Source organism: Metopolophium dirhodum, chromosome 9 (assembly GCF_019925205.1).
Source record: "Metopolophium dirhodum isolate CAU chromosome 9, ASM1992520v1, whole genome shotgun sequence".
Classification (NCBI taxonomy): domain Eukaryota; kingdom Metazoa; phylum Arthropoda; class Insecta; order Hemiptera; family Aphididae; genus Metopolophium; species Metopolophium dirhodum.
In genome coordinates, this window is record NC_083568.1 from 8,042,567 (window position 1) to 8,067,203 (window position 24,637).

The window sequence follows — 24,637 nt, forward strand, 5'->3', positions numbered from 1 at the left end:
AAATGTATATTATAAAATACAACTTTCAGATTTTTTTTAGTTTCTTTATAAAATAAATTTCAAAAATGTTATTCAAAATTCGTGTAAGTGAAAATAAGGTTTTTAATGTTGCATAAAACGTACTCGAGGTTATTATTAAATATAAAAGAAATTAATCGATAAAACCATTCGTCTTTATTTATTACAATATATGCTTGATTTTAATTTATAAATTTATCCGCCAATAGAACTTATCTAGTTCATGGTGTAAAAAATAAATTGACAAATGACATGTAATTAAAAATACTAAACATTTGTCAATAAATTACATTGAAGTTATTTTATTATAAAACTTTAATATTATGATGTAGGAAATATTTTTGCCAAACACCAATTATAATGGATAACGAATGAAGATAATGTACCTACATTTAATTTATATGTTCTTAAGATATTTCAATACAATTTTCCGCAAAATGTTGTCTTATTTATACAGAAAAAATACTTACCAAACTTATGAATACTATTTTGATATAGATAAATATTTTAAATAATTCTTATTTTGTTGACTACAACAATTTGTATGTACAATTTAATATTACTATATTAGTTTGTTGGGTAAATAATTAAAAAAATTGTTATTTGTATTATACGTCAAGTTTAATATAAATTGTTCATTTTATATTATTTCGACTACGTTTTATTATTTGTAAAGGTTAACAAGAGGACATTTCAATTATTTTATAAAGAAACATATTATTTATTTAGCGAACTATTAAATATTACAATGATAGTAATAACGATTATGGCAATGGCGGTGACACCCATTTGACTTTGTATAAAAGTTAACTTTTGTTTTTTCGAATCTTTCATTCTTCTCGTACCAATTCAATGCTCTTTCTTCAATACATTTTATTTTATTTATTATTATTTGTTACTAATTTATTGTGTGTTACTATCAATGACCTTGAACTGGATCGTTGAGTATCTACATTGTAAATATATCATGTTGGTCAATTTCACATAATACCTGTGCCAACCGGTATGGTATTATTTTTAATTTACGAAATGTTGCTGGGGTAATATTGCTTTAAATATAATTTGTCATCCCCGTTTACCCAAACATCACCTCTCCTTGCATCTGGACCGAAATTATTTAACCTGGACCTGCTCTTATCACCCACATTTCCTCGAAACGATCAATGCTTTTGAACGATGTGCACTTTAAGTATATACATCATTGATATTGGTTGTCGAAAAACTATACTCCAATGACCAATATTATACCGTATTAACTATTAATTGTACACGGAACAATACACACAAACACACACATTACTGTAGCTCTGTCGCTTGAATTTTAATCCTATCGAGTAATACCAACACCTCATCTGCAGTATGTTATGAGTACCTACCTATAATGCTACCTACTGTATACATAATATTATTGTTCTAATATATTACATAACACATACTGTGTTATGTACTTCATTCTTATTGTTTTACATACCTACCTAATATTATCTTCAGTGCATATATCATATTAAATATACCTTCTTTTATGCTTACACACAATGAAACACATATGCACACGCATTCACAAACATATTATACCTATTATATACATATATATTATAGAATTGTGTCTGTATAGTGTACTACAATTGTCTATTGTGGTGCATTTATATCGATTATCAGGCGTCGCTGGATCAGAATAACGATACCACTAATCCAACGTACGTCTTTGCACACGCGTAAATATTGTTTTATATATACACTGTATACACTGTGTACACTGTGTGGGGATGTGAAAACGAGGATCGCGAAAGGTTCACGTGACTTTTTGCAAAAAAAAAAAAAGTATATTATACCGAAATGCTTATTCTAAATGGCTTCTAGTTTCATGGATTTTATTTTATTGTCCTTAGCACGTCATCTAATTATAATAATAATGTTACGTTACGGTACCTACCATTTCTAGAATAGGTACAATGTCATAAAATATATAGTATAATATCGTGTAATACGTAAATGATATTGGCCAAAATTCCAAACAGTTAAACTTTATAATCTTCAATTTCGAATGTCTGTTTTTTTCAAAACTAGGTACCTACTTTTTATAAAATTTAAGTGATTATTTTAGTTTTTACATTGAGATATAATAATATTATGTATTTGTTTAAGTACCATAATATATAATATACATGGTATTATTCGATGAAATCTGCCAATAATTTACATTTATATGGTGTAGTTTTTTTTAATGAAAAAGTACACATTTCTTAAGACAAAATATTAAATACAAAGTGGTTTTTACGTTTTGTAAATATTGTTTATATGCTTAGGTATATGCATATAGATAGATTAAGGGTAATATTGCATTATACATAATTAAAAATAGAAAAATATACAAATATCATAGCCGATAAAGTAATAAAACTACCGTATTTCTAATAGAATAATAAATTATCAGTAGCAATACAATAAAATATCCTTAGAAACATACGCTGACAGACCGTCTCCGCTCTGAATCGTTTTTCATTGTATACAATGATTCATCATTGAACTCAAATTTATCACATAAATTACAGTGACCTACTCAATGCGAGGCACACTTGAAAACTAGCTACTATACAGCAGAGCGACTTTCCCAGGTTTTTTTTTTTAAATTAAATACCTATATAATGGACAATTTAATATTGATTTACACGTACCTATGTAACATTGTATCATTTTCAATGGGTCTTCGTATTAATATTGGATGAGTGAATAGGCCAAGATAACTTAACTATTTTTTTAGTATTTGTCGATCCATCAAAATGTTTGCTTTTAAAGAGTTGCTCCATTATTACGATCTACTGATAGTAAAATAAACCTAGATGGAAGATGGAAAGTTTTTTTTATCCCTCGATAAATAAGGTCGTACCTGTTCTTGTCAACTCCATCATACGTGCCAGGGAAGCAAACTCGAGGGATTTCGGATATAGATCCCATGTCCACCTTTTTTTCTACGCGTGTAAATAAGTTTTGACAAATTTGATTGGAAACCTTATCGATACCCAAATTTAATGAATATTAGTTGTGACAGCTAATATTTTGGTTTTGAGAGTAAAAAGGAAAAAATGCTAAAAAGTTTTCCAATATGTTGTCCCTTATGGGTAATTCCTTGGGTTATCGGGTAAAATTATACAAAAAATAATAATATAATAATATGTCAAGCCTTATTGTGTGTAGACAATGACGAAATCTGTGATATCGTGGACTACCAGAAAAAATTCGAAATCCTGAACACTTTCGAACAGGATTCGAGGTCCGAAGACGTTTCGGCACAATTCCAATATTATGGGCAGTGTAAGTTAGCAAATTACACCATTTTGATGTATATACCGAACGAAATGCACAGTTCAATATTATGTTATTTCAGCTGCAGGTAACTCAGAAGACAGTGATTATACAAGCGATTTTAATTATCCAATATGTCAGCAACAAGCAAATTCCTCAGCCTCTCAATTTAGAAACCTTGCCGATCAATTAGAAATGAGTCCTTGCAGTAGTCCAGATCATCCAAATACAAGTATTTTAAAATTTGTTTTGTTAATATGTTTTTTCAACTTAAATAATAAATTAATGGCTATCAAACATTTAACTAGGAGGAAATCGGAAAACTTAGAAATTTAATATTTATTAATTACTGTAAAATGTAGAAAATTAATCATATTTTACGAACACCATATTATTTTCTAAACTTTAAGTGCATGCACGTTCTTTCGTTTTTTCAAGTAAATGTTTATCAAAAGACCTATGCCCGTAAATAATTTAGTTTAAAGTTTAAACAAAATGTATTATTGTTATCAGTAAACGTCCGGTTTTCTCATATTTATTCGTCGTATATTTAAATTGTATTATAGTTCTTAACTAGTTTTATAAATTTTGAAAGTATTTCATTTATATTTCTTCTAGAGAAAATATAATAATCTTGTATTCATCCAATCTTCGTGAAATTTCAAATAAAAACTTTGAATTTATATTTTATGTAAACATAACAAATATTTTTTATCAGGTTGCTTATCTAGTTCGTAAACTTATAATATTTTATTATACTTTATTTTGCATTCAACTCGATAATAGACCTGATTTATAACTCTTATAATACTTCTAAATAAACTTATTCATTTAAACATCTGCTCATATTAAATATATTTGATATACCTAACCTATTCATATCATAATAATGACTAATATTAATTAGAATAGTCTAAAAAAAAAAAACACATATTTAAAAAATATTTTGTTTTAATACAAAATGATAAAGTATAATATTGAATTATATTATGAAAATGGTACATAGTCCTATTTGAAAATAAAAACAATTATTTATTAATATATTTTTTATAATTTTAGAAAGCTCAGCGGGTAGTCAACATTTATATGACTCCCAAAGGTATGAAGAAAGGAGGGTACCAGAGGATGATCTATATTATAATAGTAGGCCAAACAATTATAAAGACCTCAAAAGGTAATAAAATTTAATTGTCTAAGGATGTTTAATATTTTATTGATAATGAACAACAATGATGTGCAGGCGAAAAAATGACTATAAAATAGGAACCAGTGAATGGTATGATGAAGGGTCTTCAACAACATTCCTCGATCAAGAACAATTTCCCACTTCTTCCAGACATTCTTGTAAAAAGCATATTTCTAAATACCACCAACGAAAGTCAAATAAAAGTATGTTTAAACTTCATTTTTATTGTACATTAGGTGTTTTATTTTTTTTATATACTTTTAGATCGGAGGTCAAGTTTGGAAAGACAATCATCTTTGTACCGACCGACTTACTACGAAGAATATTATGATAATGGGGACCAATTTGAACCTTATGACAATAAACAGTGAGTTATATTTTGTTACACTAATTATTTTTAAGAATTATTATTAATTTTTTTTTTTAAACAGATTTTTATCTTGAAAAATATTTCCTGTTTTTTTTTTATTATTTAGACATATTTAGTAACATAATATACAAATTCAAAATGATTTCATATTTACTATAAAAGTATCGATCTTGAAGTTATAAATAGTTATTATTAAGTTATAATTGTATACATTAAAAAGATAATATTTTTCTGAAAATGCTGTTATGCATCATCGGAGGTGTGAAAAATAGTAGTTTAAATATTATTTTTTTTTTTTATTTTATTAGAGAATATACAATCTATACCCATAGGCATAATGAGAATATGTGCTACATTATATTAAAAAAGACATGAATAGGGTGAGGGAAGAAACCATCCAGTGATAGCACTTCCCAATTTGTGTAACTAAATATTTTTTTAATTATTATTGCATTTTTTTTTTTTTATATAAATTTTTTTCTCCGTTATTCATTAAGCAGATCTCTACACCAGTTTCTTTTTAGACGCCGTGGAGGGTTTCCAGGAATCGTGTGAGAGGCTAGACCGGATATTAGAGGATTTGAGTGAGCAGACAGTTTGTTGAAAAAACGTTTGTAATACGTTTTGGCTTCTTCGTGTATAGTTTTCATTGTTAAGTCAGAGTGGAGAGTAAAATTTGAAACGTAAGGAGGAGCATTGGTGATGGAGCGCAAGATTTTGTTTTGTACGGTTTGTACTTTGTTGAGATTGGATTTTTTGGCATTGCCCCATAGTTGGAGCCCATATGTCCATTTAGGCTTAATTAAGGATTTGTAAATAAGCAGTTTGATATTTAATTTAGTGTGTTTGTTAGTTAATAGTGTTTTGAGCAACCGGATGCGTGCATTTAGGGTGAGTTTTTTTTCCCTTACATGTTGCACCCAGGTGAGGCGACGATCAATGGTTAGTCCTAAGTACTTAACAGATTGAGATGAAGGTATAGGTATGTCAGCTAAGGAAACTTCAGGGCAGGGAGCAATGCGAAGAGTAGTCTAAATATTATAAGAAATAAATATCCTTTCCTATAATTTTAGTCACAACTTAAAAACCGTTATAATTTATAAGCCATTGGTCCAATATATATATTGTATACATTTATGTATTCAACAATACTCTGTTGGGGAACCAACTCAAATTATTTGTTTCCATTTAAAATCCAGAATTATGAATACTTTTTTAAACAAAATATTCAATATACTATTATTACCTATATAATATAATAGTGAATTAATATATTTGATGGGACGAGAAATTTTTTAATTTTAAATAATGAATTGATATTATATTATAATAGGTATATCAATATTATATACCATACGATAGGTTTTTAAATCTATACAATAAATACAGTTTATTTATTTTTAATTATAATATTTATTTTCTAGAAATTGCGAACAAGTGATTCCATATGGACCAGAAAAATATTACAATGATGGACCCAATGAAGAAATTTACAACTATGATAATAGGTAAGCAACTGTCAAATATTGCTAGTCAACTTAAGTAGAACTTATGATAAAACTTTTGTGTGTGTAGTTATAGTTATGCGGACCAAAAGGAGGAAGATAGTCAATGGGATGGTGGGGGTGTTGGAGAGTACTACTATTCGCCTGGGTCGAGTAGTGACACTCAACAGCTAAAAACCACTTACCCCGTTCAGCAAGAAGTCGATGAAGAAACCGAAGAGGTAGTAAAATCAATAAAAAATATTATTGGAAACTGGCAAACTACTATTTTTTGCCCATTTGCTAAAAAAGCAATTGAATATAGGTTTTTCGTTTATGTTTATTGTTAGTTTTAGAAGTAGGAAAAATGAGTAAGGTGTGATGTTAAATTTTATTTTGTTGACTTTTGAGTAACCAATAAAAATACGCTTCACACATATTTGCTCAATTGTATTTGTTTACAGACGGATAAGGGTAGGTAGGTCACTGCAGGTATATTGATTATAATTTATAATAACTTGTACATTCAACAAAACTAATATAAATATCAGCATTTACCTAATAATAATTAAAAATAATATCGTCATTGTTGTTAACATACCTATCTACTTATATAAAAGTAATATTTTAAAAATATGTAAAAGTAACTATTTTACATTTAAGGTCGCTTATATATTCTTTATTAACCATGAACGATTTTTTTTTCGAATTAAATCTTTACAATAATAATATTATGATAAAAAATTCTTAAATCTATTTCGAATGCTTTAAATTTTTTAATATTTAATCTTTGAAAAATTAAATTGAAATATTTTACTACACATAATTTAATCATTGTTTCTCATCTATACAATTTGGATTTATATTGTATTTCAATAATGATTAGGTACCTATTTATTTAATTTAAATTAAAAAATACAGAAGAACACTATCAATCTTTTGTGAAACTTTTTAATGGAGATATAGACAATTTAATGTAAATCATTATATTTTAAATTTTTAAACAATGAACAATGGAGTATTAAAGAAAAAATAATGAAATAGTAGGTTTCATACAAATTTGTTAATTGGTATTGTTCATAATTGATTTTTAAGAAACTTAATATCTATTTAATTAAATTTTGAAATAGTCTATTGCACTTATTTCTTTTGACCTTTGAAGTGTGAAAACATAATATATAGTTTAAATTATAAAAATTAACCTTATTTTAGTTTTGATGTTTATAAAAATTATAACTTAAACTGGTACAACAATAACGCAAGTTATGATAAAAATAATATTTCTACTCTATTATTACATTAAAACTAGGTATCAACTCTTAACTCTCAATAAAAAAAAAACAACCGAATACAAATTATTAGTTTTTATGATATTTCTATGTTTTAGATAATTAGTCAGAATACAATAGACGTTTCACTTTTCAACCAATTATGATTTATAATTATGTACAATTTGTTTTTTAGGTATATTTTTCACCGAACCAAAGTTATGAAGATCGTCATTACAACGAAACTCCATACGAAGTGTCACCACCAGCGGTACCGGCTCAAAGGCATAAACAACTTCCCGAAATACCCACTAAAAAGACGCCGTATATGGAATACTACTCAAATTCTTATTATAACGAACAGGTATCGAGTACCAAAAAGATGTTACCTCAAATACCTCACTCGCGGATCAAGCAATCGCCTTCGTTGCCACAAACGTATCAAAAAATTCAGCGAAGAGCCAGCACTGACCAGAGGTCCAGTTCGTTGGACCATAAAGACGGTGAAGACTATACATATACCGAGACGAATGTTAAGGGGCAATTCGAAGAGTACGACGACGGCTATTATAACGACAACGTTAGTTTACAACAAGAAAAACAGTACGCACAAAATAATACGATAAGTTCGACTAACGCGAACAACGAATATGAAAGCCAAAGAGATAGCATGGACGATAAAAAAGAAGAGACCGAGGGATTTAACCGCAGGGATACGTTCATGAAGTTTTATCAAAGAACTGTGAAGCATTTAGAGAATCCCCGAAGTTTTTTTCAACAACACAACGATTCAGCAGAATCACAAGAAGAACATAAAGAGGTGATCGACGCGTCTTATTTAATTATTAAGTATAATAAGTCTTGAAAGGTATTTAGGTATTATAATACACCTTATGTAGTGTTAGATTCGTTCATGTTAATTTGTTTATAATCTATAAATAACTGGAAATGATAGCATGACTCTAAAAATATATATGTGAATTGACTCTTTTAATACGAGAACAAAATATGATATTTTTGAAAGACATTTTTTTAGACAGTACAATAATTATAAACATGGTAGATTACGAAAAAAATATTTTTCAGTTTATTTAAGTTACTAGGTAGCTAGGTAGGTAACTATTAATTGTCGGTAATGCGTTTGTAAAATATAATCTGTGATCACTCAATTTCGATATATTTAATAGAAAATAATATGATACAACTATTATAATATAGTTGGTATAGTAGTTTCACACTTTGATTTTCCAGTAATTTTTTATAAAATCTAATATTTTTTTTCAAGTTATTATTTGGTAAACAAGCTTGCAGTTTTTGCTCAAACAATTAATAAATGGTTAAGTTTAATCCGAAAAATGTATTTGGGTGGTTTAAACATTTTAATGTATATGGTATTTGGATATTAAAGGATTACATTTATTTTAAATCTTTAAAGTGATAGTTGTATCACAGATTATATAAAACATTATTATTCTATACAATCTGTGGCTGTATCGTGTGCATATTATAAAAACAGACTAGATGTATATTTGATAATGTTATCTGATCAGATCAACTAAAGTTATTTAAGTTTTTATAAGCAAACTATAATGATGGAAATGATGATTTATGTTATAAGACATCAAAAACAATTACTATGAAAAAATATTTGTTCAATGTATATAACTTTTAAATTAAGTAAAGACTGAAAGTTTATTCAAAGTTTTAATTACTTAGGAACTTATTTATATTCATGTAAATTTGAATTTTTAGAACGTATAATATTCAATAAACATTTAAATTGATGCAAAACAAGTATTATACATTAAATAGACAGTTTTCACATTTATTTTAATAGATATTTTCTTTTCCACACCATTTTTCAGTGGCTTTAAATATTTTGTAACTTGATCTTATGCAATACTTGATTTATCCATGAGCATTTTTTTTCACAATATTTTCTGATAATATTTGTTAAACTATAAATCGACAATTTTATTGTAATATTATGATAAAATGCTTACTATCTATGCTTACAATCTTATGTTTAGAGAAAGTGAGACCATTATTCAGAGGATATTTTAATACTTAAAATTTTCAAAACTTGATGATTGAATTTTTTGTAGTTAAATATTAACTATTATGTGTTAATTTACATTTTTTTCCAAAACTCATTTCGAATTTTCTTGATATTATTAATTTAAGGTCTATATAACGAGTAGCCGTATTTAAAATCCGTTGATATTTTTAGGTGGTTTTAAAATTATTTACAGATACTTAGGAAACTATATTATATTTTTCATTAAAAAATGACTTTCTTTGATTAATTGGAAGATAAAATAAACATATTTCTAAATGTCAAAATTCCTAAAAACCAAATTCTTTAAAATATTAACAATAGCTAATATAACTATAGTATAACAAAGATGTTTCGTATGATGCACGACGGTGTAGGTACACTAAAGATTATGATTTATGAGTTACTATAATAATCGTTTATTTAGTTAGTTGATTTTATAGGTACGTTTTAACATTGAAAGACGAAAACTTGTATTAATTAAAATACACGAAATCAAATATTAAGTTACATTTTGTTTTAATGTTTAAATATATATTATATATAATTGTATGTACTCAATTTCAAGTCATATATCCGTCATTTCCGTTCAAGTTTTAATGTAATTTGTTATTCATATTACGCATACTACAGTACAATTTGGATTTAATGTTCCCGTAAAATATAATACATATTCAGAGTAGGTTTATTCTTAATATTTATATACAGAATGATAACCAGTTCATTAAACATACTTACTATTTTGTAGTGGTGTAAATAAGTTAAATTGCTACTCTCCATAATCTTTTATGTTTTAGTACCCTACCTTTTATAATTATCATTATTTTGCTTCCAATTAATTGTTTTTATAATTTCTTATAACTGATTAAATCTGTTAGAATGACGTCAAACATTTAAGTAGCCTAATTGGGTACCAAATGTCACCATAATTGATTTTCTCGATATTTTTTTTGATTTTATTAATACCAACACAGAAATAAATTAACACCGTTAAAGAAAATGTTTACAGTATTGACTTTGATTCACAATAATATATAATTCATATTGTGATTGTCATTTGAAACGTTTTATTTTATTTACAAATTACAATTTAATAAAATATAAATAATATTTATTCGAACGATCTAATGATATGGTCTTTCAAATCAAAAATCTAAAAATAAAAATATGTTTTCTTATTGCACTGGTTTGGAAGAAAAGCTCTCCATCAAACCAATTGAAATCCAGCAATTTAAAATTACACAGATAATTAGCAATTGTAAAAATGAATAATTAAATTGTATAAAACATGAATTAATAAACATTTAAGATTACTTGTGTTCAATTTAGTTGTTTCCTATTGTTTTGAATTCATTAAATACAAAATGCCTGGTATAAATAAGTTGGTTTACATAATTTCTTGATGAATATAAAATATAATTATTAGTCCACCCTGCTTCTTGTGTTAAAGTGCTCGTGTTATTAATAATATAGTTAATAGTTTAAAATTAAAGTTTTTGTAACAAAAATAAATATGACAAATTGTTATAATATTGTGGACAATTTAAGTATACAATTTGATTTTAAACATATCAGAAATATTATGCACATTACATAATTTATTGCTTTTACAAAACAAAGAAAATCTCTTGGATAGGTTGGGCAAAAATATTTTTAATTCCATTGTTATTTCAACTAACATTTTTATATCAATTGAAAGTTTATAAAATTAGATATTACTATGAATGTAAAGTTTTTATTTAGAAATAAACGTTACACATTTTAAGAATAAACTATAATTTTATTAGTTTTTTTACGTTTTTTTTTTAAGTTGATTCGACATATTTTCTGTAAATACCTAAATTAATTATATTATCTTAGGTAATGACTAATAATACCACTTTATGCTATTTATATTTTCCATAAAAGTTAAAAGTTGCATATAATTAGATGTTAAAAAACAAGTTTATACATTCATAATTTGCTTCAAATATTGTGATAATAGGTCAAAATGTATTCTAATTTTTAAGTTTTAATTTTGAAATTATTTAAAATATTGCATTATTATACTTAAGGATCCTAATTCAAAGATACATTTGAAAATGACATGAATGATAAGTTCATATTAATTTTAAATAAACTAATACTAATTTTTCTTACCTTAGGAATCTTTTGAAACTGCCGTGTCGTCAGTAAGTACGTCTAACCGACGTTGGATACAAGAAGTGTCTTCATCGAAAACCAACAGTTATGAACAGTATAAACCTAAAGAGGACACATCGTCTTCTGTAGGCTATACATTAAGGCCACAGGAATCCACTGAAAGTTATCAAGATGAATTACTACCAGCGGATGACCACAACGACGAACCGGAATCACCCAGGGTATTACCAGAAGTTCCCACTTCCACTGGTTCTGTTGATTTGTTCTCTAGTCCCGTAAAGCACTTCCCGCCCTCTATATCACAACAGCAGCAACAAATTCAACTGCAACAGTTACAACAACAACAACAGATACAACAACAGCAGCTACAGCAACAACAACAAGATAGTATTGAAGAACACGATGATGATGATCAACTGGATTTGGAAGAAGAAAAAGAGCTGTCAGTTGAAGAACCTAGGCTTCCAGAACAAACGGCTCCAGAAGAGAAAAGTAACTTGGCAAGAATGCGATGGCACAAGGCGTATAACAAGATCGTCCATCAGCTAAATGTGAGTACATTTTTTTTATATTTTTTTTTTTGCTTATTTTGGTAATTATCGATAGTAGAAATATTAAAAAGCCTACTAACTGATTAGTCTATTTTTAATTTTATTTGGAAATAATTAAGTGACGGAATAAGCTGATAATCTGACGTTTATACTTAAGACTTAATCTTTAAAAGTAAAAATACACAAATGTATTATGTTTTTATTTTGACAAGTAGTTACTATTACAGGTGCAGTATTGAATAATTAAAAGTTAAAACTAATTGTATTACAATACTTTGAGAATTAAATAATAGTATATTACTTACCTATATTAAGTATAATATTATACAGTTGAAATTAATCTAAGTTTAAGTTCAGTAACATGACATGCTTAATGCTTATATTATGTATATCTGCATTTCTATATTATTACAGACTACGTACAATATCTTTATTTTAGATGTATAAAATAAAAATAAATATTTGTATGAATTTTGGTTATTGTATAATTTTGAAGGTATTTAAATTTTAAAGTACTGGCCGAAACTATAGAAATGATGAATTATATCTAGTATTTAATAAAATTCCAAAAAATAAATAATTTTAATTGAATCCAAAATAAAATTAAAACACAACAATTAATATCGCTGAAATTGTTTGTCCCTCTATTTATGCGTAAACTTTTAATATTCTTGTCATACATGGACATACAATTTTTATACAACCCTAAGCTGCAACCATGAAGATATAAATATAAAACAAAATTAATTTTATTTGTTTATTTAATACATGAAATAAATATAAACTTACCTAATATTTGTTTTTGTCTGATACTATTGAAAAATATATTTGGTTCTACAAACAGTCAATATGGCTGTTGAAATGAAATGAATAAATTCCCCACGAACCCGCGGACTTCATCGTAGAACAAAAAAAAAGTATTAAAAATAAACAAATATAGGTAGATCGTTAAAAGTACTTTCGATTTTTTTTTTACAACGGAGCAATATGTTGATATAGAAATTCAAACTATGACGTTTATGCTTTACAGAAAAAACAGTATTGGAAACCTTTTTATTGTTTGAGACGTTCTAAACAATAAACATCGATGTTTACAAATAATAATATCATGACATATTTCATAATCTAAATAATAATAATATTTTATATCATCAGAAAATCATTTAACTGAAATATTGAACACATCACAATCGTCTGTACATTTCTCAACATAATATCCATTACCATCATGATGTGTTATTTTGTCTTAATGTATGCTTTTTATCCTGTCCGTTGCTTAGTGCAGCGCACGTACCTACCTATAAATATGTGTGTCACGCATACATCGAAGGAAATTAAGTGTATTGGAAATTCGAAACTGTTCATAAATCATCGAGATTTTGCTTTTGTTGTGTTTTCGTGGTTATCCGTCGGCATTTTCGGTATTGCTTGTGTTGAATATTAAACTACAGCAAATTCAAATTTACATATTCCAACAAGTAATTATCGATACAACGTCATAACTATTATAGTACTTAACTTATAGTTTACCACCAATAACCACGTTAAACAGCTTGGTAGCTCAGTGTTACAATATTAATTTGTACGATTATTGACCAAGTTAATACCAGATTAGTTGATCCGCAGTCATTAATCTAGTACCTACCTAACTTTGTTTGTTTGTTTATTTTTTTTTATTATTATTATTTGTATTTAACTACCTACGAACCATTATTATAATGAAAAAAAGACGTATTATGGTTTTCCATTTATTTTACGGTGCTATTGACACTTTCGGTAATCTGGTTGTTATGGTATAAAATGATATTCCATTATTATGAATAAAATCATTAAAAACGAGGGGATAAAATGTGATATTTTATTATTTATTTACTACCGTGTATAATGTGTATACTAAAGAATTATTCAGATTTTAAAATTGATGGGTAAATTTGTGGTATATAAAAAAAATGGTATGTCAAAGCAGAACGTTTTTTTGCACTCCATCAATCCTTGTGCCTCTCCATTTAAACCATAATACACTGTAGGAAAACATTCCCGATTATAGAACACGCAAAGTAACGTCGCGCGCTGTGGTTAATTTTCCGTATAATAAGTTGAATTTATTATTTTGAATAATATCCAAGCAAATACTATATAATTGTATGGGTAATTCGTATTTTTGTATTTTATATAAATTAAATATACATTTGAAGTATGAAAACCGCTTTGAAATCGTTGATCACACGGAAACATGAATTATCATTTCTAAATCTAAAAAAATTAGTAAGTAGTTAGATTTATACTTTTACACATAAAAATACTTTTTGGGTGTCTTTTTTTTGGACAAATTTTCTAAAAATTAACATTTCAAATTTCTGATAAACTATTAGACACTGTTTGGAGTATTAAGTTTGTATTTTGAAATAATATTGTGGACGATTGTCTATAGGTACCTATATAGTAACATAGCCGTATAATAAGTTCTTAATACTACTTGAAAACATGGATTAAAAATAAGTTATACAACTAGTTGTAAAACCCGATGTAATCACTGCAGGTTGAGAACTTATAAGGGTATTACGTACCTAGGTATTATCTGGTGTTTTCCGGCATTCGTTTTTACTATAATACCTACTGTGTTGTATTGGATTTACAATATTAATTTTCTGTGGTTAAGAAAATAGTTAGGTACTATTATGCTATATAATGTTTTACCTATAAAAGCAACGGATTTATGAAAAAAAAAATGGTAAATATATAACATTATTAGCTCAAGTTCGTGAATTATTTATTGTATATTTAGGTTTTTCACTATATGTCATATATTTTTATGTAAATGCAAAAATATAGCTGAATAGGTTTTGTAGATTTATGCTTTGGGCAAAGAAATATACATAAATAATGTCTATCCTTTTTAAGACTTTCACCTGATCGAATTTTTTAACTTTTGGTGATTTATGAATTTAAATATAACATTCACTTATCAAGTTTCCTGTATTTTCTATTTTCTTGAATATCTTTTAAAATATTAAATTTTTTAATGGTTTACTTACAGAAATAATTCTTAATGGATCTACCTTTGTTGTGTACACCTCTCGTTGGAAGAAATTAACGCATTGTTATAAAAATGCTGTGTGCAAATCTGAGAATAGAAAACTATAACAAAAACGGAGCTTTTTAACTTTGATATATTCGTATTGGTAAATTTATAAACAACAATTCTTTGTTTCAGTACCTAGGTAGTATTAGGTATATGCATAACTCTCTAAGTGCGCGAAGAAAAATATTATAATGTTTTACTAAAATGTATGAATATTTTTTATTTATTATTAATCTACAAATTTAAATCATTTATGTCTCATATATAGGTACTTTGTACTATATATTTGTATCCCATCATAAATCGTAATCGGTATTATATTTTTTTCGTCGTCCATGTAGAAGTAAATAAATAATATATTTCTAAATTTCTAATATTTTAATCGGTTTTAGGTGTAAGTTATAGACTACTAGCAAAGTGCCGTTTAATCGATTTATGAGATTTAATTTCATTAGCCTCGAAGCAAAAACGCTTATACTTTTGCTGCTATAAAATATAATTTGTCTAGCTATGAGATAGGTAGGTAGTACACAAAATATTCCATTGTATACACGTAGATAATGTCTTGACAAAGTATAGTTGGAAACTCCGATAAAGGGCACGAGACGATAAACAAATTTAAATATTTTACATATTTTGTAATAAAATATTGTTAGAAATCATATTTTGATTCGTGGCTATGCGTCGGATATTTCTGTATCTTAATTTATAATAATACTATATCCTGTATTGATTCGATAACTGAAATTATAATTGACTGAATAATCAGTGAATTCTGGGAAACTATAGTGAAGTTTTTTATTTGCATAATAATGATGGAAAAAAAACTGTACAGCTGAAAACTTCTTTCGACATCAATCAAAATGTATGTGTACTCAATCATTTATAACGACAGGACTTCGCGCGCGTTAGAAAGCAACGGGTAAATGCAATAAGAGTGAAAAAAAAAATTAAACTTTAGCTTGATTGCATGCGATTTAAAGGATTGCGTTCTAATTTGGGATTGTTAATGAGTGTATACCATATATATATATATATATATGTATATTTTAAGTGTACACTCATAATGTCCATTATTTTGTATCATATATATATATTATATAAATCCGTCTACTTTGTTTGAGTATAATTTACATAATTTGGACTGATATTTTAGAACTCGTCGAACATAAGTAATACGCGAATCTATAATAACCTTTTAGTCTCCGACTTACTCGGAGTTGATTATTATCACTGCACCTGTCGTATTAGTCGTTAATACAGAATTATTTTTGATGACGAAATCGGATGATTGAGAATTGAAAACATACTATACTATACTTACTCACCTAATGTAATTACTGTCAATACATTGATATGATATAATATAATTGGTAAATAAACATAATACCGACTTGAGCTTTGAAAATATTTTAAAACAATTATTCGTACAAACAACTGAGATTTGGTTATATATAGGTAAAACTTTACTACAACATATTCACCGAAAATCGTAATGTACAGGTATCCAGTTGTTTACAAAATTGATCGATTATTTAAAATAATATATATATATATTATGCGTTAGAGAGCAGGGCGTTTAGTCGAATCATTATATAGGACATAGAAGTTAGGAACGAACGGAATTGGATTAATGAAGCAATCGGCTATATATTATTATTAGTAATATTGATGATAACAATAATTTAATAACGATGGGGTAATCTGCATAGTCAGGACCACTAATATAATAATAATGTGACCAGTAGTTGTTCATCAAACCAAAAACGCGGTATCATCGCCGCGATAACGAATACAATACAATTATTATTAATTACACTTATTACTTTTTGGCAATAACGGAGAATGTTTTATCGTGCCAAACCAACGTGCGGTGGTGGAATATTTTCCAAGTGCACGACGTTCTGGTCAAACGTGAATGATAATAATAATAATGTGCTCTTTGCGAACCCCGCGCAGACGGACTATGATTACATTTTCTAGATTTATGTTTGCGGAGATCAATTTCGTTGAAATTTGGTCGCGCGCGTTTCGTTTGGTTTGCCGGCGACGGTGGGGCGGTGCGGTGGGCGGCGCGCGAGTTTATGCGTTTAACCATCCGGAAATCATCGAGCACTTGACCCATTTAGGAAGGGAAAATTGAACGTTTTCTAGCACACGCGCCGCTATATTTATTATGTGCAGCGCGTGTGTATATTATTACATAATAATATTATATGCGCCGGTCGCTTTATATAATATATATATATATATATAGTGAGAGAGGGAGATGAGCTGTACGATACCGAGCTGCGACGTCTTAGAAATATTTTCAAATTAAAATAATGTATGCGGTGGCGGCGGCGGCGACGGTAAAACAATAATAATATCACTCTCCGGCGGTGGCGCCGAAATTAATATTACGTCGACGCACGGTGTACAACACGCCGCGGCGAAGAGACAACAATATGTCATAATATTATAAATTATAATATTATCGTAAAAATATATTTTATGTGTGTGTGTGTGTGTGTGTGCAATGACAACTGGGCCCCAGTGTATATAATAATATCATTTAAATATCACGCGTTTACCATCTACCGAATTGGGTCGTTTGAAATGATAAAAAAAAAAACAACAACAAACAAACAAACAAACGAGACAAAAAAAAGCGGAATACGAGGGGGCCACAGAGTGTCGTACGCGTATGCGATATAATAATAATAATACTTGTATACCTATATGATGATATGGAACGAATGGCAATTATTGTACAGGGTACCGGTGTGTGCGCGCGGAAATGTGTAATGGAAATGCGGGCTAGACGCGTGGTTGACCTTAACCGTTTACAACGTCGGTTCTGACCATCCTTGTATTTAAATACGCTCACACGACAAAACGTTAAACACATAGGTACATATTATTATTATTATATTGTTATAAAAATATTGTTATGCGCTTGACGTGTAGCTGTAGTTGTACAGTGGGCCATAAATTCACGAGCCAATCGAGTATACCGTATTATATATAGATGCCAATGTATAGGTAGTGTCTACAACACTCGATGACTATATGGATAGGTACAAACTCGAGAACATGTAATATCAATATGTACGTAGGTATATAATGGTATATAATATTAGGTATATAATTTATACCTGCATAATAGGCCTCGTTTAGGAAATGTTATATTTCGGCGCGGTGTCAATAATTATTGTTATTATTTTAATTTTTTTTTACTATAAAATATGATATACAAGGCCACGACTGCATTGGTCATTGGCCGCGATTAGCGCGTTACATATTGGTTTTTTGTACATCATAAAAGTACATAGGTTTTTTTTGTCGTTTTATCGAGACAATAATTATAATATTATGTCAATAGAAAAATAATATGTAGGACTGTGCACGACTCGTGCACATTTATAATTTATGTTTTCTAAATACGAAACACTGTGTTTACAATGTAATCGATTACTATAAATTAGAGTGGTTAGGCGTATTATAATATATTGATATAGGTATCGATATTACGAATAAATATTATGTCACGATACTCGTTGAATGTAAAATAACATTTTTCTAAAATGGACTATAAAGAATGTTGTGAAATCTAAGTCATAATATTATTACTATAGAACATTATCAATTGTTTTTATTTAGTTTTAATTTAATAACAGTAATAATAACGCACATGACAATTTTCATTTATACTAGTTGGAAGTTTTGCGGTTCTTTTGATCGGAGAAAAAAATGTCTTATGGTTCACAGAATACGATTTGACCGCGCTGTAATTACTTTTAAGTTCAATATTGGTTTTTGAAGTGATAAAAAAAATAATAACTTGTGATGGATGAGCTTAGAAAATTGTTGGTAATTAAAGTGAATTGACTAATACCTTGTTGTTAGTATGGAAGACAAGATATTATATTATATTATATTAGAACTAAAAGTTATTTACAGTATGTTACTAAGTTAAGGTTTTTAAAATATGGTATTTAATTAATATGCCGCCTGGAAGTCAAAATATTCTATATTTCCCCATCCGTTTATTTAGTTGGGTACGTGTGTCGTGTATATTATAATATAAAACTTTTTTTATTTATATCATGAAATATACCATCCGTTCGTATGTATACGGAAAAAGTGCACAATAATCTCAAAGTTATATGAAGAGTGAATATAAACAGGCATGAACAATTTGAAAAAAGATGCAATAAAAATATTTATGACTAGGTACAAGCCACAAGGTAATAGGAATATTTTTTAAACTTTTATGTTAGATAGAGTAGATCATATTAATAATAAAAAAAAGATTTAGGTGAGGTATGTTTTTCTGAAATGGGTTCCTTCTGCGAAATATGCTCATTTTTCATTACACACACGGTTTTTCAGAAATAATATGTACCTCGGAGAGTGGTTTTGAAATAAGCATCGGACAATTTCAATCATACATTAGGACATTAGGTACAGTGAGCTCATTTGGATGTGAGTAGGTAGGTAGTTTTTTACTCTTCGACCGTCATCGCGTAATAATAAATTCCGAAAACCTAAATGAAAACGTTTAATAACTAATAAGCATATTATATTATTATTATTATCCGAACATGTAACGTTTACCAGATCTATAAATGAAAACAAAACATTTCGCCGGTCCAATGATTGTTTTGTCCACGAACGGTCCGTGGCCCGAAATTACTCGGGACCATTGTTGAACACGAATGTCCGAAAACGTGTTATTAATTAATACCGGGTGTCACTTGGTTATTGTGTTTAGTCGGCATATTGTGATTACTTTAATGAGTGTTTTCTATTCGTAGAGAAATCGTGTAGTTTTAAACATCTGTCGGTATTAAATTTTCGTCGGATGTAATTTTTAGTTTATCCGCGACTATTAATTATTATTTGACAGTTTTTCACTTGATTGTTTGACATAATAGTGTAGTAGTAGTAAATAATTAAATCAATCAAGTATTTAATGAAATAACGTAACTTACAATATTTCAAATATTCGAAATTTCTATTAAAAATTCAATTTGGTAGGTTTCGACATCTCATCTCCAGTCTAGAATTTCGGTATTATTTAATAACATAATATTATACTATTAGAATATTGCGTACGTCAAAATATTTTGTTTTCATCGTCTTCTTGTAGAATTGCATATATTTCATTTTTTATGTAGGCACATCAACAGTAAACATTTTTTCATTTAAAAAGTATTATGTGTTTCAACACATTTTATTGTAACTAATACATAACACAATATTACTTTTCTTATAAACATAATTTATCTTTTAAAATTATTTTATCTAAAAGGTACATATTATCTATGTATAATTAAGTGTCGATCTAAGATTAGCGCTAGTTTGAAATACGTCAAATTAAAACAATTTTATTGGTTTTTTGATTTTATACAATTTATGAACATCTGGGGGACGGAATGGCCGAGCGAATTAAGGCGTCGGTTGTGACGCACACCGACCCTGGTTCAACCCTCGGTTCACGGGTGGCATTTTTCTTCGGGCAAGTCACGGTGTCCGGAGAGAAGTGCCGCCATCCTCCACCCGGGTATGGCAGATACTTACGGGTGCCCACTAACAAAATCTGCCAAAACTACACACATGTGTTACACCTACAGTTCCCTCCTCTTCAAACAAAAACAAACAGCTAATGGACATAGTTGCCCGGCTTCACAATCAATAAAAAAAAATGTATGAACAGTTTTTTAACTATCTAAAAGAAAAATCTTATGCACACTATGTTTTTAATATATGTAATATACCTCTATAATAATTTTGTCGGTGATAATTTTTTCCTCAGATATGAATCAAGATTGATTCGTATAATTACCATCAATAATAGAAAATATTAAACAATAATTATAATATTGATTTTTAAAAGCATCGTTAACCGTAATATAGTACATTATAATAAAGGTACTAAGTAGATACTTATAACTGATTTTATTTTTTACAATCTTTTATCGAATTATGACATCTGAATATCTAGATCGCTTGGTCATCGTATCGTCGTTTGACATCTTTGTTTACGTCACAAAGGTTTATTTCTGCGATTCGCCGTTATACCTACCCATCGATAATATTATTGTGTTAGTATATGGTTGTCCTCGGCTGTATCTCATCTGAAAGGGTATACGCACGTTCGCTACAGTTAGAAGTGGATTTTTTTTGGAGATTTCATGCTGTATACTGCAGAATTTGGGGCTGTAAATCGAACCGAAAAAACGCTGCAGAGTATAACCACTAATCGGAAAGCGGACGACCCTGTACGCCGTGACGTACGCCCAGGATGGATAATAATTTAATAATGTGATATACAACCACGACGCCATCCGACAGCAATCCGATCCGAAACCGAGACGAGTAGACTCGTCGCGCATATATACCTGATATTATGATATTATTGAAATAATATTGTTATTATTATACGTTGTGTGCGCATGTAGGCGAAAACACACAGATATATGCTTAATATAGAACGCGTCGAACGGTGTCGACAAATTAGGGTTTTTTTTAATTGATTTAAATAGAATCTCGCTAAAAGCGTAGACCTTGGGGGCGTTATCATCCGCAGCATGCGGTATACACAAGATAATTGAAAGGCCATGTACGCCAGCACAGCATGTGATAACGACCTCCCACCGTCCGGTATTTTCGTGTGTATATTTTTCGGTTTTTTTTCTCCCGTGTCCGCCAACACACATAATAATATAATATACACGCACACACGCCGAACTCAAGTACACTATAGTGGCACAACTGTGACTACCGGACGACCACGACCACGACCACCACTACGATTACGACTGCGACCAGTGACTGCGACGACATACGATATCGTTTCGCGATTGAAGTGTGACGTGTGACGTGTGTGTGCGCCCGCGAGCGCAGCTTTCGCAGTGAACACCTATATACGATCGACGATCGCCGTGCGGTTTTGACGACGATCCGGCCATGGACCCGCCGGCGGGCGGTGGAACCGGTCCGGGAAGCAGTGGAGGCGGCGGCGGAGGATTCTTGTCCAACAGACGGATCAAGCTGACGGCCGTGTTTCCGATGATCGTCGGCACGCGGCGCACCATATCCAAGTCGGACTCATCGTCGTTGGCCAAGACCGGGAACTCGGAAAGGTCGATAGCGGCAAATGCCGCCGCGGCGGTCGCGTCCGCTGCGGCGGATAGACCGCCCGTCTCGCTGCCCAGGAACAGGATGAGGCGGGGCTCGAGTTTGACGGACCTGAAAAGATCGGACTCGCTGGCAGGTACGCCATCGCATAGTTTTACCATTATATTCTGACCCGAACCCACACCACGGCTGCTGCGTCGTTCCGGTCGATTCCTCCGTGTACCTAGCGTGTTATAAGAGGGTTGTTTCCCCTCCCCACACCACTCGCCGGAATATCGCGGTTATCCAGTTATCCGGCACTAAAGCCGAAGGGCGTTCGAGTGACGGATTTCTCGAAAACTAGCTAGTGCCGGGTATAATAATATATTAATATTACATATATATATATATGCTTAACGGATATGTCTGGATCCTGAGAGTACGTATACTTGAGGAATTCATAGGTCGCGTCGGTTAGAACTTGGCTCGCACTCAAACTTTGTTCGTCGTCCTCCTTAATAACTTTTAGACGTATACGCTAAACGTTATAGAAGTGATTTATATTCACTTTCAATAACGTCGTCGACTTTTCAATCAAATTCATAAATTAATATATGTATTATGATACACTTCCTTTAAATCCGATGAGCCTGCAATAAAAGATAAAAAAGAATGCATTATTACGTCATTAAATTGGCGCGTTTTAAATAAATTTATCCGTTCAAGAAATGTACACCACCCATATAAATATAATTTATCATCCATCAAATCAAACTGTTACAACAACGTTAAATATTTATAGAAATTTCGAATAACTGTGAAACGAGTGACGTGACAATACCTACATAGAGAGAATGGTTGACAAGAAAAAAGTCAAAAACGATTTCATTAAATCATATTTTACCACATTATCCATATCAAAATATAAAAACATTATTTCCTATCAATTTGATTAGTTTAGGAATACGATGATACATTTCTATTACAATCAATTTGATTATAATCATAAAATATATATTATTATTTACTATTTCTCGTGCTCTATATAGTTTTTCAAAAGTTTTCCAATCATAGTTAGTCACCAAAGACCAAACATATGCCGTACAACTAATACACCGATTTCGTGTAATCAAATCATCTTCAAGATTTCCCCACAGGCGTATAGGTGCGATAAGAAAATTGAAATAAGAATTTATTTTGGATGTCGTGTGAGAGAACATAATATTATCTACCGTCTTTGAGTGTTCCTGTTATTGATTACGTTTTCTGCATAAAACTACCCAGAAGCGGTCGCCACGCCTCGTTTCGAGTTAAAACCACAACGCCGTGTGAAGTAGGCGAATACGACGTACTTGCACATGTATTCACTTGCACTCGTGAAAGAGAACAACGTGTATAAGCTGTTCAATGATAAATATATGTATTCGCTTTCAAGGGGTACGAAACACAAATAATAAAAAAAAAGTTTTTAAACACTAATAAAAATAAATGTATAAATCTAAATTGGCGAATTGTTTTTCTAATCGATTCACCTAGGTCGTGTTACCAGGTTATGTGTTAGGTTGGTTACGCATAGGGATGGGATGCACGTCTGGAGTAATCGTCTTTTCTTTGAACGGGATAAAAACGAAACAAATCACACGTGAGGGGCAAATCGCTCAGTAAAAGCACGACAATCCCGCGGTATATTGTATCTACTATACCACGGTAACGACGAGGAGTCGAGCGGAATTTCACACGCAGTCGTACAAGTCCCGAATAAAAAACAAAAATTTAAAAAAATTGCGCAAAAGCCGTTGTGGCCGCGATATAGATTGCAGCGGAACGTCGCGGCGTGCACATAGTAACGTCGTGGTCGTTGCTGCGAGTGTGTATGAAAAACTACGGTACGGGTGTTGTATTGTGTGCCCAAGGTTCAACCGGCAGCTTCGGTGACCTGATGAACCTGAAACGGTTCTACGATGACTCGTCCGTGGGCTCAGCCGAAAACCTGGTGGCCCGGGCCGTGCCACTGTCCACCGTGTTTTGCCGACAGCATCTCGGCGCCGCGTCCGAAGAATCGGTGACGGCAGC

The 24,637-nt window shown here is 30.0% G+C and overlaps 1 protein-coding gene across 4 annotated transcripts in view; it reads left to right on the forward strand.

The window, feature by feature from the left end:
* LOC132951894 (protein unc-13 homolog B) overlaps positions 1–24,637 on the forward strand; it is a 185,883-nt gene that overhangs the window by 24,736 nt on the left and 136,510 nt on the right. For 3 of the 4 annotated variants that reach the window (XM_061023935.1, XM_061023936.1, XM_061023938.1), the window contains 9 exons: positions 3,214–3,330; positions 3,404–3,553; positions 4,381–4,495; positions 4,562–4,710; positions 4,772–4,874; positions 6,302–6,385; positions 6,453–6,603; positions 7,826–8,449; positions 11,830–12,378. In XM_061023935.1, the coding sequence (XP_060879918.1) occupies positions 3,214–3,330; positions 3,404–3,553; positions 4,381–4,495; positions 4,562–4,710; positions 4,772–4,874; positions 6,302–6,385; positions 6,453–6,603; positions 7,826–8,449; positions 11,830–12,378 (2,042 nt within the window). The remainder of the gene's footprint in view (positions 1–3,213; positions 3,331–3,403; positions 3,554–4,380; positions 4,496–4,561; positions 4,711–4,771; positions 4,875–6,301; positions 6,386–6,452; positions 6,604–7,825; positions 8,450–11,829; positions 12,379–24,637) is intronic. The other variant, XM_061023937.1, reaches the window with a different exon arrangement.